At 43.2% G+C, this 17,332-nt stretch overlaps 1 protein-coding gene across 2 annotated transcripts in view; it reads right to left on the reverse strand.

Moving 5' to 3' along the window:
• The window catches only part of CCDC33 (coiled-coil domain containing 33), a 41,026-nt gene that overhangs the window by 12,742 nt on the left and 10,952 nt on the right, over positions 1-17,332 (reverse strand). For both annotated transcript variants that reach the window (XM_083183585.1, XM_083183584.1), the window contains exons 4-9: positions 8,801-8,955; positions 8,675-8,723; positions 4,399-4,594; positions 3,493-3,581; positions 1,091-1,222; positions 327-405 (exon numbers count right to left, since the gene is read on the reverse strand). In XM_083183585.1, the coding sequence (XP_083039711.1) occupies positions 327-405; positions 1,091-1,222; positions 3,493-3,581; positions 4,399-4,594; positions 8,675-8,723; positions 8,801-8,955 (700 nt within the window). The remainder of the gene's footprint in view (positions 1-326; positions 406-1,090; positions 1,223-3,492; positions 3,582-4,398; positions 4,595-8,674; positions 8,724-8,800; positions 8,956-17,332) is intronic.

Here is a 17,332-nt window from a genome sequence, read left to right on the forward strand (position 1 = left end):
GTTGGCAACTATGACACCTGCATTAGGGGGATTACTGTCCCCTCCGAGTAGAAGAAAGTCATTATTTTTGACACAGCTATTCCTGAGAAGTTTGTGAAAGAAAGAATAATGTAGGCCAGACACAAGTAAAGAACTGTATGTCTGTCGATTGGATAAGGCAGAATATGACTGGCAGCCTCTTCCAGGTCACAATGGTCTTGCATCTGCCCATTTAAAGCCTTTTTCTGGTCATTCACTAACAAAAACAGCAATTGCTTGATAGCACAATGGACCTATATAAACCCTTTAAATCAAAGTGTGACATGTCACTCTCTCATCAGTGTTACCTCTATCTCCTCCTTCTACACGGCTCCTCTTCTCTTCTTTGACTTTACTGTCCAGCAGCTTCTCCATCTTCTGAATCACCTAGATAAGGTTAAACCCTGTGTTATATGTAGTATAAGGTGCAGGTGGTCTATGTCTACAGGAGACAGAGGCTGACTTTGTGGCCAGCGTTTCTCTGTGCAAGGAGACTTATATTTAATGATTAAATGAAAAGAAAAAAAACAATAAGCTGTGTGGCCCAAGGAATGTTGCCTTTCCTAGTACGAGTAGGGCGAGGGGCTGGCCTAAACTGTAGATGATTTACATATAAAGTGGGCCAAATAGTGTGGTCACAGTGCCACCACTGTGACTAGATGAGCAAAGTCTCAGAAACTTAAGTTTGAGGCACAAATGTATTAAGCCCGGTGAAGTGATAAATGGGGCTGGTACTTTATCACCAGCCAATCAGCTCATAACTGTCATTTTTAAAACCCAGCATGTGACTTGACAATTAGGAGCTGATTGGCCAGTGATAAAGTACCAGCAACTTTATCACTTCACCAGCCTTAATAAATCTGCCCCACAAAGAGATATGGCAAGTAGTTCTGCAGAACTATCCTGTGTAGGCCAACCTTTCTTTGGCACTGATGCTTTCTTCGAGTCAATGGCCATGACTACTTTATTAAAGGTACTCATGTCTGATGCATTTATAACTGCAGTACATACTCTTGCATTGCGGTACTTTAGCATTATATGCAATCTAAGTCCTCAGGAGGCTGCACCTCACCTTCTCCTGCTTCCTCACAGTCTCCTGTAGGGCTTTTGCCCGGCTCAGTCTATGGTGGTATTGGCTGAGCACAGCCTGCTGCTGTTGGTGGGCTCTCTGCAGCAGAAGCAGCTCCTTCTCACGATCATTTCTCTGCAAAATCATTACAACATTAGCACACTATAATACTAAGAATAAGGAAGCTTACTCAGATGGATCAATACTCTGATTACAGGAGTGCAATCCCCTTATAAGGGCAGGCATGCATTATTTATAATGAGATTCCTATTGACTGATTTTAGTGTATTAGCTGGTTAATGGCTAAGATAATACAATGCTTGATTGCACATAAACTACAGAGCAGAATGGAACCATGTCAGTTGCTTGCTATTGCAGGGCTGTTTATGGCTGATAACATAAAGCTTCAGCGTCACTACTGACTCTACAAAAAGTGAAGTCATTGATAGTCTGGCACTGAGGCACAATGGGGGTCATTTAGAAACCACACTTATTATGAAGCACAATGCAGTAGCGCTATACACCTTCATTTGCGCACATGATTTCCGTCTGTACCCTGCACATTGTAAGACAAAGCCACAGTCACTCAAAACAACCATAATACAGTAAGACAGAAAAGGGAAAACCCAAAATTACCCCAGATAAAACCCTGGGTACAGAAAACATCAGTTTTTGCTATTTGTTATAATGTTTCACGGATTTTTTTTTTTTAAGCATTTTTTTATTGAAGCATGAACATTGAATACAAATGTAGGAGATATAAACATAATGAAAATTACACATGAGTTACGTTATACAGTGGGATATAGATGAACTCCTTTCAATAAAGAAACTTTACAATGAGACGACTGACTTAAACAATGTTTGCATAGAAGTTAAGTCGCTGGATAAAAAGCCAACGTACAATTTTATTCTGCGATTTGGGCAGCAGTCCTGCCCTCATCAATGGACTCCGGGTGGTAAGTATTTGAAAAATAGTGTGCGGTGTGGCCCCCTCACCCTCCCCTGTGACTCAGGGGCCTGTGTGCACCGTGCACACTGCACTCATTACACATACGCCACTGGCAAGGTCGCAATGAGACTTTCCCATGTTTAAAAAAAAAAGAAAAAGCCTAACATAGTTCCTGTCCAGCCAATACAGGAAATAAAAGTGAGTTTCTCTTTATATTCACCAATGTTTTATATCAGGGTATCCAAGTTGACCACCAAATAAAAAACACATTTCGTCCCAAAAACACACGAGTTCAGTGAAACCTGTCTGTTTTTGGCTGCATTTAGTTGAATATAGGGCTGCTTTTGGGGATTTCGCATCACACGCTGGCTTATCAGGGCAATTCAATAGCCTACGTTGAGCCGGTTACCATCACAGGAAATTGGATAGCACTCAAATAGTTTTTTAGAAAAATGCAAAGGAAGTGGTGGGTCTTCTAGATTGGTAAAAGGTTGGACACTCATGGGACACTCACACTTGCACAGTGCAACTGTCCCCATCTCTCGCTTCTATCTTGCAGAGCTTCGGAGCTGTGCAGCTTAATGGGTACTTGGGAGACCATATATAACACTAATGCAACTTGTGCTGGGCATTCACTGCAATTTGGTAGTCATCGGTTCTACCAACTCATAGAAACATTTCTTTGACCATTATTTATTTAACACCTTGCTTACAAATATGAAATGTAAGATCTAGGACATTTCAGGTACTGGATAATCAAAGAATAAGGTATCACCAGCAAGGCCCAAACCACTGCTTACATGTAGGGAAGCCAATCCCGGGAATTTTTTTCAATCCCGGGATTCGGGATTGAAAAATGCTCAATCCCGTGATTCCCGGGATCCCGGGATTGGCTTCCCTAATAAAAAAAACAGCCTGCATTTACTTACTTTTGCGGCCGGTTTGCTGGGTGGGTGGGCAGCTTCATACTGCCAGGACCCGGGTTGCTGCTTGCTGGCTAGGTGGGCGGACGGGAGTGTGGCTTCATACTGCCGGGAGCTGTGGGGGGGCGGGGAGCGGGACTGCGGAGTTGCTTGCTGCCTTGCTTTGGGCTGGCTAGGTGGGCGGGCGGCGTGATCTCTGCCTGCCTGCGCAGCGTAACTTCTGATGTCACGCTGAGAGGTCACGCTGCGCAGTGCTTTCCGGGTATGGGAAAAACCGGGCAGCGTCTGAGCATGTGCTCAGACGCTGCCCGGCATTAGACTGCGCATTTGCAGTCTAATCCCGAAATCCCGGGATTGAAATCCCAGTGTTTTGGGGGCCAAATCCCGGGATCCCGCCGATCCTGGGATTGGCTACCCTACTTACATGTATGTTGTGTATACTGTCTGTAGTTTTTCTTCACAAACCACTTCACATTGTAGGTATATACTGTACTTTCATATTTATGTGTATAATAGCCACACATACTCACCCTGACTAACTCGTTCTGCAATTGCTGGACCCGGTCTCTCATACTGCGGACCTCAGATGTTTCACTTGCCAGCTTCTGTTTCACAGTCACTAGAAGGGCCGGAAACAGAATAAATATTTACATATATCACTTGAGATTGATGTGTGCTACAGAGCAGTGCATCAGTCCAAATGTAGCCAGTAGAAAATATCATCATGAGAACCAACGCTGGATTCTTTCACATAGAAGTTCACGCAGTCAGACCTACAGATGTGTTCTGTATCGGGTCAGTAGGTCAACCGTAAATAGGTCTACACATGAAACGGTCGACATACGTTTTTGGGAATTTTTTTGTTTTTCACCATCGTATTTTACCATCGTATATTGCCATCAACGTGGACTTCAATTGGGAATGGTAAATTGGAGCGAGGCACCTTGCCCAAAGAATGGCAACATTGAGCCATGCAAGAGGACGAGGTACACTAATTTGGAGTCCATATGATGAAATATACAAATTGACACCAAAAAACATGAAAACCCCATATCGACCTTTCATGTGTTGACCATTTCCATGCCTATCCTTTGAGTGAGTCCACCTTTTGTCTTTGTCAACCTTGTGCATGTTGGGCCTTTTGATGTTGACCTATTGACTGTCGACCCTTTTTACATTAACCAATGTGTTCTCATACACTATTGCCCACGCCAAACAGCCCTTCTCAATGCGCGGGTCCCTGCTTTTGTTTCTGCACTAATGTGCATCTAAATCACACAAATGAAACAATCTGTGAAAAAAATTGTTTAAGAAGACTGAACTGATTTCATGTGCAACATTTGTACATCTTTGAGCGAATGAGTCTGAAACTGCGCTACGATGCAACGGTTAATTATGCTGATTATTATTTGATGACAGAGTTTGTCCTTCCTCACCAAGTCTGTCAGCGATTTCAGCTTTGGTCATGACATCGATATCTGTGTCACTAAGCAGGCTGCGGCCCACATCCTGGTGAAGACTACGTTCACTTCGGAGGGCGCTGTTTTCTGCCTCCAGTCCACTCATCTGACGCCGTAGAGCAATTATGTCATCCGCCATACGCTGCATGGCAAGCCGGTAGTTTGCTAGCTCCTTTGGGAGAAATAAAGAGAAATTGTTTAATACATTTTTGGTTATACTGTAGCTATATAGTTGTGGTGCTTTTGGTTATACTGTAGCTATATAGTTGTGGTGCTCCTGAAACTGTACAAAATTTAAATTAAATTTCACAAATAAATAGCGAAATTGTCCAAAATGTGTCAATAACTACAAAATAATGAAAACACAAAAGACTCATAAGACTGAGATAAGGGTTTAAATGTAATTATAATTTCACATTTACAATATTTGCTCACATGCCTCTTGCAGTGGGGATAACATTTTCCCTGTAGATCACCTAATGCAGCATACACTATCTGGTCCACCACATAAAATCATATAAAAATCTATTAGATTGTCAGATATTTCCAGCCTGGGATCGGCTTTACTTATTACAGTATAAAATTCCATGTGCCTCCACAAATCAAAAATGTAATTTCCATATATACTCTATATATAAACTACAGTACATGCAGCTTTGTTTTTGACCTAAAAATAACAGATTTTGGGACATAGGGTCCGATTTTTCCGGAAGTGTAGGATGTCGGTCGATAGTAGACGTCATTTTAAAACAGCGATCAATTAAAAGGCAAGCTGGCCTTTTGCCTTGTAAATGATTGTCACTTTAAAAATACAGATTTTATCGTCTGACATCCTGTATTGCCAACAAACACAGAACCTATTACATATACCCCATAGTGTTTTTTTTTTGTTCATTAAAATAAAAATCTAATCTCAATTTTACAAAAATGGATTGCGAGTTAGCACCCAGCCTATTGGCAATACAATGATTTTTACTAGTCTATGAACAACGGGGAATATTCAGACCTGATCACTGCTGTCTGCCTGCTATCGGATAGTCGCCACCCAGAAAACCCACCAAACAGCTTGCAAAAATATCATCATACAACCCCTAATCCATATGCAACTCACTGAACATCAAAGTATTTTTCCAGTCTTCGCAGTCAGTGCACAACCCTGACTCCATACAGTAAGTGATAGAAACAGGCTGTTTGAGGTCAGAGCTGGTGTCATCTCCATGAAATGCCTAGACACGCCTGGTTTGTTCTGACACTGAAAATGACAGGTTACCACCCCCAAATGCTGGCTTCCTGTCAGTCAAGTTTTTTTGTCGCTGTCTAGCTTCGCGCATGTGCGCTATGATCCATACTTATGCGTAGCCCTCTGATAATCAGTCGCCAAATGAATTTGCACTACAGCAATTAGCTCTGAATAACCTCCATTGTTTGAACAGTGCTCCATAACTGCTCACTTTCTACATATGCACTAGCCTCCAAGCTTTCAAGCGTTCCCTGAAAACTCACCTCTTCCACTAGCCTCCAAACTTTCCCTGAACGCTTTCAAACGTTCCCTGAAAACTCACCTCTTCCACTAGCCTCCAAACTTTCCCTGAACGCTTTCAAGCGTTCCCTGAAAACTCACCTCTTCAGGCAAGCCTATCATATTTAAGTTCCTCTGAGGCACTTATGTATTATATAGCTTTTCTTCTGGACTTGTAACTTGGTGGACTGCTATGCTATTACTGGGGCCTGTCCTTGTGTTTCTCTCCTATGTCCCTATAGATTGTAAGCTTGCAGCAGGGCCCTCTTACCTCCAAGTCTGTCTGTTGTTACCCAGTTTGTTTTATCTCTGTTTACAATTGTAAAGCGCAAAGGAATTTGCTGCGCTATATAAGAACCAATAAATAAATAAATATGCATGTGCAGTGCGAAAACATCGACCCATATGCATACATGGGCTGGTTTGTATCCACACCTAAATGAACCCCAATATAGTTTTTATTTTTAATATTGTGGACTCCGCACCTCCCCCCCACAAATGGTACCGAGAATAAACACGGGCTCCAGCCTAGGCTTTGGGTATACTTGGGAGGGGAAACCCCTTTTTTGAGGATCCCCACTTTCTGAGAAATTAACAGTCTGGGCTAAAGTCTGGATTTATACTCAGAACCTACTAGCAGCATTGCAGAGATCCTTGTAGTCCTAGACTACAAGATCCCTGCAAGGCTGTTTCTGTAGAAGAGGTATCCTTGATAAAGAGTGACAACTCGAAATGCGTTGGTTACAGCAAGAAGCCAGAAGCCCCGATCCGACATCCAGAAATGTGCTACCTGAACTTCCTGTTTCAAGATGGACAGGAGAACACAGACGCGGCACATGGGAGACTGAGATGCAAAGAAGAACTTGTGATAGTGCCACACGGACCCTGCTTTCGGACAGGAGGTATTGTAGGGGAAACGGTCATCTGTCAGACCACACTTAGGTTGACAGTAATTAGGTCGACCCCGGAAGGTCGACTGGCCCCAAGGTCGACAGGGTTAAAGGTCGACGTGGGTCAAGGTCGACATGACTTAAGGACGACACGGGCCAAGGTCAACGTGGGTTTAGGTTGACAGTCATTAGGTCAATATGAGTTTTTCACAGTTTTTTGTGCCGACATGTGCCGACAGGCGGTATTTCATGCCCTACCATCCACTAGGGCGTGGAGGGAGAATAAAATAGTGTGCTGAGCGTAGCGAGGCACCGTGCCCGAAGCATCGCGAACGATGCGAGGGGCTGCGGTTCAACTCCAACTGTGTCGACATTCGGGTAAAAAAAACTGTGAAAAAAGTCATGTCGACCTTGACCAATGTCGACATTTAACCCTGTCGACCTTGGGGCCAGTCCACCTTCCGGGGTCGACCTAATGACTGTAGACCTAAGTCTGGTCTGACAGATATACCGATTCCAGACGCGGCACATGGGAGACAGAGATGCAAAGAAGAACTTGTGATAGCGCCACACGGACCCTGCTCACGGACTGGAGGTATTGTAGGGAAAGTGTAGGTTGCTAATGCTGTCAACATTGCATGATACCTAATGCCACCTTGCAGATTGCTCCCCCACCAACACAACTACCCAAAGGAGAACTGTAAACATTGTTATTGTGTAAAGCATTTTAACCTATATAATAAATATGAGTGCATGTGAGTTTCAAATTGAAACTCACAAGCACTCCTTTTAATTTATATAGATTCCTGCACACATCACATTGGCATGTGCAGGCTTCTGCAGAACACGCAGCTTCACAGGCAGGTCTATTGAATTTGTTCCAATACAATTGAACTGGCACACAACAAAACACGACTGCATAGACCATCGATAAACACAAAGCGATATACTGATCTTAGTAAATCTGTGGATTTGATTGACAAAAATGTACAAGTAACACAGAGATGCCCAGTGTATTCCTTCTCAACCAAACAAGAATCTTAGTAAATTTCACCCCCGTTAGCATAGCATATTGGGTGCTACCCACCCTAATGATGCCACTGCCCACCACTACACATTATTACAATCATTTTCATCCTTGTACAAATCATTCAAAACATTAGCATTGCTTGGGACACCGCCATTACAAGATATACTTATCATTCCCCTTTTTCCTGTGATAAATTCTATATGTGGAAAGTTTTTAACATCTTAATGCATCGTTTACACTTGTACAATATTAGTAGATACATGTGCCATGTATTGCAGACTGGCTTTGATAATATTGATTAGCGTAGAATGTTGGCGTTTCATCCAAATATGTTGCTATGGGACCTACAGCAGCAATTAGGGGCTGCATAATATGCAAAGCAATTAGGCATTTAGCCAATGTGGTTTTTCAGTGCCCAGCAGATATCCGTGCAGACACAGGGAGAACTCACACACTCCACACAGTCAGAACCGAACCAAACCCAGCACGTTGCCACTACAGTGCTAACCACTGTGCCATTCTGAGCATTCTATTGTATTTGTAGACATGTGATTTCACTACAATTGGCAGCCTTGAGTTTTGTTAAAGACATGGTTAATAAAATCCATATGTATGCACACAAGTATTATCCATTATTTGCTTTCTAAATGAATATGGCATATATTTTAGTACACGCACGATATCAAGTACTCTACATTAGATAGCTATGGCGTACTACCACATCTTAATAATACTTTGCTTTTTTTTATTGTAAGGATCTGAAAATATCATCATTTTACAGAAGTAAATATTATTTATTTGGTCTGTACGTACCTGTTCCTGATGCTCCATCACAGGATCTTCAGGAGGCTCCCCATTATTACTACAAAGAGAGATCAGGGATCAGCTCTGGTGCTCACGGAAGGTCACCACACTGGGGTCCTACAGCTGACAGCTTACCTCACGTAGTTTGTAGAGAGGTTGGTGTTGGGTTGTTTCGGAATCCCCACTGTATGTGTGGCCTTTTGCACTTTTGGTGTCTGTTGGATCCATGGGTCAGGCAGGATATCCGCCAGAGCATTGTAGGGGGGCAATAAAGGCCCATCTTTTTGCAGCTAAAAATAAACAGCAGAGATACCTCCTAAGATTATTGCTGAAAACATACCCTATAACGTACAGTACAGTCAAAATAAACATTAAAAACACTAATGATTAAATTACTTACAGAGGATGAATATGGTCTATAAAAACTATCCATTTCTGAAAAATTGTTTGTCCTCTGGACTTATGTAATATGCTGACATAAGCCAGTCCCAATATACTTAAATAGCTTTTCTAAATGCATATTGCAAGAGGTGTGTGCTCCATGCCATATCCTATACTAGCAAGAGAAGGCTGCATGTCTAGTTGTGTGTGTCCGGCTGTAAACACTACAGTATACCACTAGTAGAACGCTAGCTTAGAACTCAGAACCTACACTAGTCAGAGAATGCAGGGGGTTGTATGATCAATACTACTAATGACCATAGCATAGCTGTGCTCCCAAGACCTACACTAAGGAGATATAATAACAGCACCCAGCCCAGTATCCTAGAGAGATAAATGTTTCTGCACCCAAACACACACCCTCCTCCCTTTACCAAATAGCAACCACAGCTTTATGTCTATTATCCCACTTACCTTTTGTAATGCAGCCAGTATGATAAGAGGTGCAGCCAGCAGGCTTGAGGGCAGACTTAGGAGCACAGCGACACTAGCTATATACACACCCTCTCTTCTCCTTCTTGCGTAATTATTCTTCCTCAGATTTCTCTTCTTACCTGGTTTGATCTACCTGTTTCCCCTCCCTCTAACACCTATGTGGCCTCTCCTCTTAGCAACACTTCATTTCCCCCAGAAATACCACATTTAACCTGACTTCCTATTTACTTTCATTTTTCCTTGCACACTATCCCTGCTGGGACACATTGCTCTGCATGCAGGTTGTCACAACAATAAATCTCCCTGGGAACGGTCACTAAGAGGAAGAGGACAGGCAGGGTATTGCACACCGCAACTGTCCTGCCTTGGCAAGCTACTAGCATTAATACATCTTGCACAGCACAGTTACATGTACTGTACATATGTGTCTTCCATATGGATATGAAAAGAGTGAGGAGCGGGTTTAATAGCATTTCTGTCATTTATTATCATTATAACAAAACTTATATAAAATAAGATCAGTTACACAGAGAATGTTGACGGCAACATAATTTCTAGTACATGCAGCAAAAAGTACCCAAGCTTTCTAATATAAACAAAAATATACACTGTACAAGGAGTATTTTGCACGACTTATCTGCAACATTCAGCATAAGGGAGTAATTATGTGCTATAACCTAATTCATCTGCATTGTGGCATTTTACAGGAAGAGGCTAAGGGCCAGATGTATCAAGCGTCAAAAAGTGGAGACTAATAAACAACCAGCCAATAAGCTCCTACCTGTCATTATTCAAACCCAGTCTGTGCTATGGCAGTTAGGAGCTGATGGGTTGTATGTTTATCTCTCGCCACTTTTTCACCTTTTGAAGCTTGATACAATTGGCCCTAAATGTACTAAAGTGAAACCGTGGCCAAAACTCGTCAAACCAATTTTTGGAGATTTGGCAGCATCTCTCTAATGTACCAAGTTCCAGAAACCTTAAACCAGGTAGGCAGTCTGTAGCTGGCATTGCCTAGGAGTAGCCTATGGGCTACTTAAGGTACCCATACACGGAGCGATGTGCTCTGTCATTTTTGTACCAGATCACATTGCATCATGGGCCTGATTGTGGCTGCCTCGATAAGCTATGAAGGCTGCAGCTTACCGAGTCCCAGAGCTCCCGCCCTGCCGAAAACACGCTCCTCCGCCGTATTCCCTCACTGTTATAAAAACACGTCCCCTCCCCTGGGCTCGCAAATATAAGTCAGTGGCGAATCACTTATATTTGCGAGCTCTGGTATAAAGACAGGGCGGGCGGCTGGCTGACGTCATGAGACCTCAGCCGGCCGCCCCCGGCACACAGCGTCATGGCCACATTTACATGGGAACGCCCAGCGTTTGCATGGGGACACCCAGGAAACTCTGGGCTTTCCCATGTTGGAACGCTACCCCCATCCGCTCCCCCCTGTGCAATCGCTGTATCGACAGTGCAGGTCTGCAAAGGTGCCCACAAAGAAGCTCTGCACATGGGCATATGAGAATATACACATGCGCATGAGACTTACCATCGGTCCCCCAGTGCAAGCACGCAGGGGACCGATGGGAATAGAATCAGGCCCCTAGTGCAAAAAGCATGTGATGTGCTACAGCAGGGTGTTTTTTGTATGAAATGTAATCTAGTACGTGCCGCACATACATTTTGTGCTGTGCGATGTGATGTGCGCAGGAGCGGGCATCGCATGGGAGTAACGCTCTGTGCATAGGCACCTTTATCATATTCTAAGCATCATCATAGGAATGTGCAGGTCTCCGGGGTCATAAAGCCGGAAGACGAAGTCCTTGTATCGAGGGAGAGAATATACTGCTGCTGTCTTCCTTGCCATCCTGTATTATCCTTCTCAGTTACACAAACACATTGAACACACTGGGGTGATTTTTAAAAAAGGCAAAAAACCACACATGGGGCATGTGCGATTGGTGTGATTTCTAACGTTAATAAAAATCTGCACCATATGGCATTTGGTCTTCGATGTCTGGAAAGGAACATCAGTAAAAGATGTACTGTAGCAAACGCATTGCTGTTAATCATGCTCAGGATGAAATCTGACCAGGTTTGGTTTTTACTACATATCAGATATACAAGAAGCCTTATGTTATTTTACAAATGATTAGAGATAGTCTCTTGGTTGGTATGTAGTGTATATCAATATACTAAAACTGGGCCCTTTGCTGTAAATTTTCTAAAGCTTCTAAAAATGAAGAGAGGTGAGATTCCATCTATCATTATCTAGGATGCAATAAAGAAATGATGGACAGAATCTGATTGGTTGCTATGGGCTCTTTTAATTTTAAGGTATAATTTACCCCTTATTACTGTGCCAGGGAATATTCCAATTTGAGCATCTCAATGACCTATTGTTACAGCGTTATTCCCAGTTTTAACCACTAGGTGGGCATTGAAACCACACAATGTAGCCTCGGGAAATAGGGTGTTGGCTTTTCTGTGTATAAACCTGTAGAATGCAAACTCTCCATCGCAGCTTAGGAGTCGGACACATACAATAATTTACATTATATCCCAATCTCTACTGGTAATGGCATTCTATACATAACAGTCAGCAGATAGACTCAGCAAAATTTCTAGTTTGTTTAGGATAAATATAAACAGATTATTTTATTCTGCAATTAAATATTAAAAGTTCCTATTTGATTTACTTTTTTTTTTATTTCCAACAAACAAATCATTGATGTACAGTATACTTAATTTAAATATAAGCTGCTGTCCCACACGATGCAGTTAGTTGTGCACTATTTAACAGAAGCTGTTTTGTGAGCTGTGCGATATTCATCACTAGTACTGACGCTACGGTCTAGCGAAATACTGAATATGTATCATCAGTAAAACATTTGGCAGACAGAGGCTTCATAACATATCACTGAATAAATCATTAAAACAACATGTTCTGTTTCTATTAAAGATAACATCACATGTTGAATGAAAAAACATGCCAATAGAATGAGAAATATTTTTTTAAGGGGTTTAAATAAAAACCAGTGCTTATAACAATACAAGTATTATAATACAGGATTGATAGAGGAGGTGTGTCTGTTCTCTGTTGTACTCCGCACCCATATCTAGATACTTTATCATGTCCCCTTTCATTTGGAATTATCTTTCCCTTCTTTGCCACAGGTACTTTTGGCAATCCTGACTGTTGGCAATCCGACATCGGAATTCTGACTGTCAGGAATCCGACTTGTAATAGTCAGGATTTCGATGTCGGACAAATGACCGTCGGAATCCAGACTGTTGGTGAGTCATCCGGCACCCACATAATACCAATAGAGAACATCAGCTGTGCAGAGACGTTTCAGGACATTTAGGAAAAGGGAGAACGTGGCAGTGATTTGGGGGTGTGTGTACTAAGCCTTGGAGAGAGATTAAGTACCAACCAACCAAATCTTGTCATAGACAGCTTTTATCATGGCAGTTCAGACCTGATTGGCTGGTAGTTTATCTCCGTCCACTTTATCTCTCTAAAGAATAGTACCCAGACCCCTTCATGACTATACAAGCATCAAAACTAAAGGCATGTTGACACTGTGCTCTAAAGTGGGCACAACCAGGTTTGTTTTATCCGTAAGGATGGCTCGGGTGAAGACAAGGGGCCCTGAAGGGACTAGGGGCCTGTCAATTTGTTTTTGCTGAGGCACTGCCTCATAGGACTCAACGGGTGCCGGATGCGGTCCCGACAGTCTGGATCTCGACAGTCATTTACCCGACGTCGGGATCCCTGACGGCCACCGGCTATTCTCCCTCGTGGGGGTCCACGACCCCCATAGAGGGAGAATAGAATAGGCGGCGAGTGTAGTGAGTCACCATGCCCGCAGCGCGGCGAGCGCAGCGTGCCCACAGCGTGGCGAGCGCAGCGATCCCGCAAGGGGCTTTGTTGCGCTCACCATGCTGTCTGAGTCCGAGCAGTCGGGATCCCGACGTCGGGCTAATGACTGTCGGGATCCCGACTGTCGGTACCCTATACCACACCCGACTCAACTGGGTATAGGCACTTTGCACACTGACCCATAGCTAGGCACACTTAGCTGAGGTTTGCTTTAAGACAATGAGGGAGGGGGGGAGGCAGCGGATCAATAGCGCACTCTAGTGCATGCCCTACCACCCACGTCAATGGCTGATTGAGCTGAGAGCCACCTTCCCCTCCTCAAGTCCTGGTGGCTGCATTGTTCTCCTCCACCTTGCGGCCTGCCCTTTCTGAAACTCAAACATGTATCTGTCAGTCGGCATTTGTCCCCTTCTCAGTTCTCAGCTGCTGGAATTATAGAGGCAGAGATGTGTATAAGGGGCACTAAGCTGGGCATTATGTGTGTAAAGGGTACTACTACTGTGGACATTTTGTACTGTAAAGGTGGGCTACTGTGGAAATTATGTATATAAGTCTGATTGACGTAATGTGAATAAGGGGAACTACTATGTGGTGCATTATGAATCAGAGGCAATACATGTGGTATAACCTAAATAAGATTGATCTACAGTATTGTGTGCTAATGTGAATTATGGGTACTATTGTGTGACCACGCCCCTTTATTGAGAGACCACTGTTCATTTATAAAGTGTGGGAAATGTTGTTTAAAACCCTAGCACTGACCCTGACTCTTCCTAATGACCTAATGCGGAGAGGGGAGGGGTGTGGCAGGAAAAATATGTTCCACGACCTCTGCTTGACCACTGTGCTATGGATGCACCTGGAGCTCTACTCCACCAGGGCACCTGCCTCCCTTGTTAGAGGTTGGCTCTGGGTTAACCGAGGTGGATTAGCATCCTACATAGGGGGAAATACTAGTAGCAGTGGTAATTAACCACCGCTAGTTCATTCACTGGGGGTTATACTATTAGCCCTGATGCCGGCATCCTGATCCCTGATGCTGGCACTTATGGGGTATTGCACATGAAGCATAATCTCCAATAAGCAGCCCTTTAGCCCTACAATAACACATTGGTACGGGAACTTATCCTTGATCCTATGTGTTTTTGGGTGATCGTGGCTTTTTTGGACAAAGGTAATGGACTGTAATATAATAGCCTAATACTTACCATTGGGCTAAAATCACGATATCAGCCCATTTTTTTCATCATAAAAATTATTGGGGCTAATAGGATACACACCTTTGGGCCTGATTCTGGTTCACTTACAAAAGCAAATTCTATCTCTAATGGACAAAACCATGTGCACTGCAGGTGGGGCAGATGTAACATGTGCAGAGAGAGTGACCTATTCACCATCCATTGTCCCAGGCTATATACAGAATGTGGAATATGCATTTTTTCCAATTTTAAGTAACAGGTTCAATCTTTATTAGGAACCTGATGGGGTCGCTTAGCAATTCACAAAGTCCAAAAACTGACATAAGTTTGCATGGGAAAACGCCATCATCAGGTGGTGTTGGTTCACTGACTCCATTTTGTTGTAGAAGATCATATTTTGTGAAGCAGGATCTGTTTTTTTGTACTATTCAGGAGGCTCACAGCTAAGTTGCTGTCACAGTGCACCCTGGGGAGTTTTGTCTGCATTCACATCTAATTTATGGACTTTACTGGGCATATACTGTACAGTCACCTGTCAAGACCTGCATCTCTGCAACACTGGACAGTTGGTACAACAATCCATATCAGAAAGCCAAAAGTCACAACAATAGATAAACACAGTCTGCTTAAACTAATACCACACAAACAATTATAACGTATGTTCTCATATTTTTATTGAACACACCATGTAAACATTCACAGTGCAGGGTGGACAAAGTATGTGAACCCCTACGCTAATGACTTCTCCAAGAGCTAATTGGAGTCAGGAGTTAACCAACCTGGAGTCCAATCAATGAGGCGAAATTGGAGGTGTTGGTTAAAGCTGCCTTACCCTATAAAAAACCCACACCAGTTTTTCTATTCTCAAGAAGCAATGCTTGATGTGAACCATGCCTTGCACAAAAGAGCTCTCAGAAGACCTACGATTAAGAATTGTTGACTTGCATAAAGCTGGAAATGGTTACAAAAGTATCTCTAAAAGCCTTGATGTTCATCAGTCCACAGTAAGACAAATTGTCTATAATTGGAGAAAGTACAGCACTGTTGCTACTCTCTATAGGAGTGGCCGTCCTGTAAAGATGACTGCAAGAGAATGGTGCAGAATGCTTAATGAGGTGAAGAAGAATCATAGAGTGTTAGCTAAAGACTTATAGAAATCTCTGGCACATGCTAAAATCTGTTGATGAATCTATGATACGTAATCACTAAACAAGAATGGAGTTCATGGGAGGACACTCAGGAAGAAGCCACTGCTGTCCACAAAAAAACATTGCTGCACATTTGAAGTTTGCAAAAGAGCAACTGTATGTTCCACACCTCTACTGACAAAATATTCTGTGGACAAAGGAAACCAAAGTTGAGATTTTGGAAGGAACACACAACACTATGTGGAGAAAAAAAGGCACAGCACACCAACAACAAAACCTCACCCCAAGTGTGAAGTATGGTGGAGGGGGAATCATGGTTTGGGGCTGCTTTGCTGCCTCAGGGCCAGGACAGATTGCTATCATCAACGGAAAAATTAATTCCCAAGTTTATTAAGATATTTTGAAGGAAAACCTAAGGCCATCTGTCCATCAATTGAAGCTCGGTGAGAGTCCTGACCTCAACCCAATTCAAATGCTGTGGCATGACCTTAAGAGAGCGATTCACACCAGACATCCCAAGAATATTGCTGAACTGAAACAGTTTTGTAAACAGGAATGGTCCAAAACTCCTCCTGACAGTTTTGCAGGTCTGATATGCAACTATAGGAAACATTTGGTTGAGGTTATTGCTGCCAAAGGAGGGTCAACCAGTTATTAAATCCAAAGGTTCACATACTTTGTCCACCCTGCACTGTGAATGTTTACATGGTGTATTCAATAAAAAAACATGAGAACATATAACTGTTTGTGTGGTATTAGTTTAAGCAGACTATTTTTGTTTATTGTTGTGACTTAGATGAATATCAGAACACATTTTATGACCATTTTATACAGAAATCCAGGTAATTCCAAAGGGTTCACATCATTTTTCTTGCAACTGTATGAGGTTGACAGAATGTAGACATGGCTCTACAATATGGAGGGAGAGAGTAACACTGAGACAATGGTCCTGATTCAGAAGTGTCATTATGCCAAATCTGCAGCCAGTGCTCTTCCTACTAAGATGCCCACCAGCTGCAGTGCAACTCCACCACTGTTATTAAGAGATGCATCACCAGGCGCATCAACAAAGATTGCAACCGCCCTATGAAGGCACAGTGTAACTGCATCTTTAAGCATAATCAGAGAGGTGAGGAGAAGAAGGAGAGAGGTTAGTGATGTACAGATGAGAGCTGAACGTCAAGGTTTTGAGGTTGAGAATCTTGAACTGAATATCAGTAGTTATGTGGAAGTAGAATCATAAGTAGAAAAGTTAAGGGGCATACACACGTTGAGATGTGCTAAGCGATTTAGGCTAGGTCAGTGGTTCCCAAACTGTGCGCCGCAGCTCCCTGGGGTGCCGCAGCGCTGTTCCAGGGGTGCCGCCGCCGCAGCCTGCCATCCGCAAGTCTTTTTATTTATGTGAGTGGCCGGGCAGTGTGTATGGAATTGGGAAGGGGAATGTAGGCAGCAGAGCGGCTGTCTGTGAAGAGTCAGTGGGCCGGGCAGTGTGTAGCCTGTAAACAGGCTAGCAGGCACCGGAGGAGTCAGTGTAAGGCAACAGCGGGGGGGCACCCCCCTG

The sequence above is a fragment of the Crinia signifera genome, chromosome 4, assembly GCF_055691185.1.
Source record: "Crinia signifera chromosome 4, ASM5569118v1, whole genome shotgun sequence".
In the NCBI taxonomy this organism is placed as follows: Eukaryota; Metazoa; Chordata; class Amphibia; order Anura; family Myobatrachidae; genus Crinia; species Crinia signifera.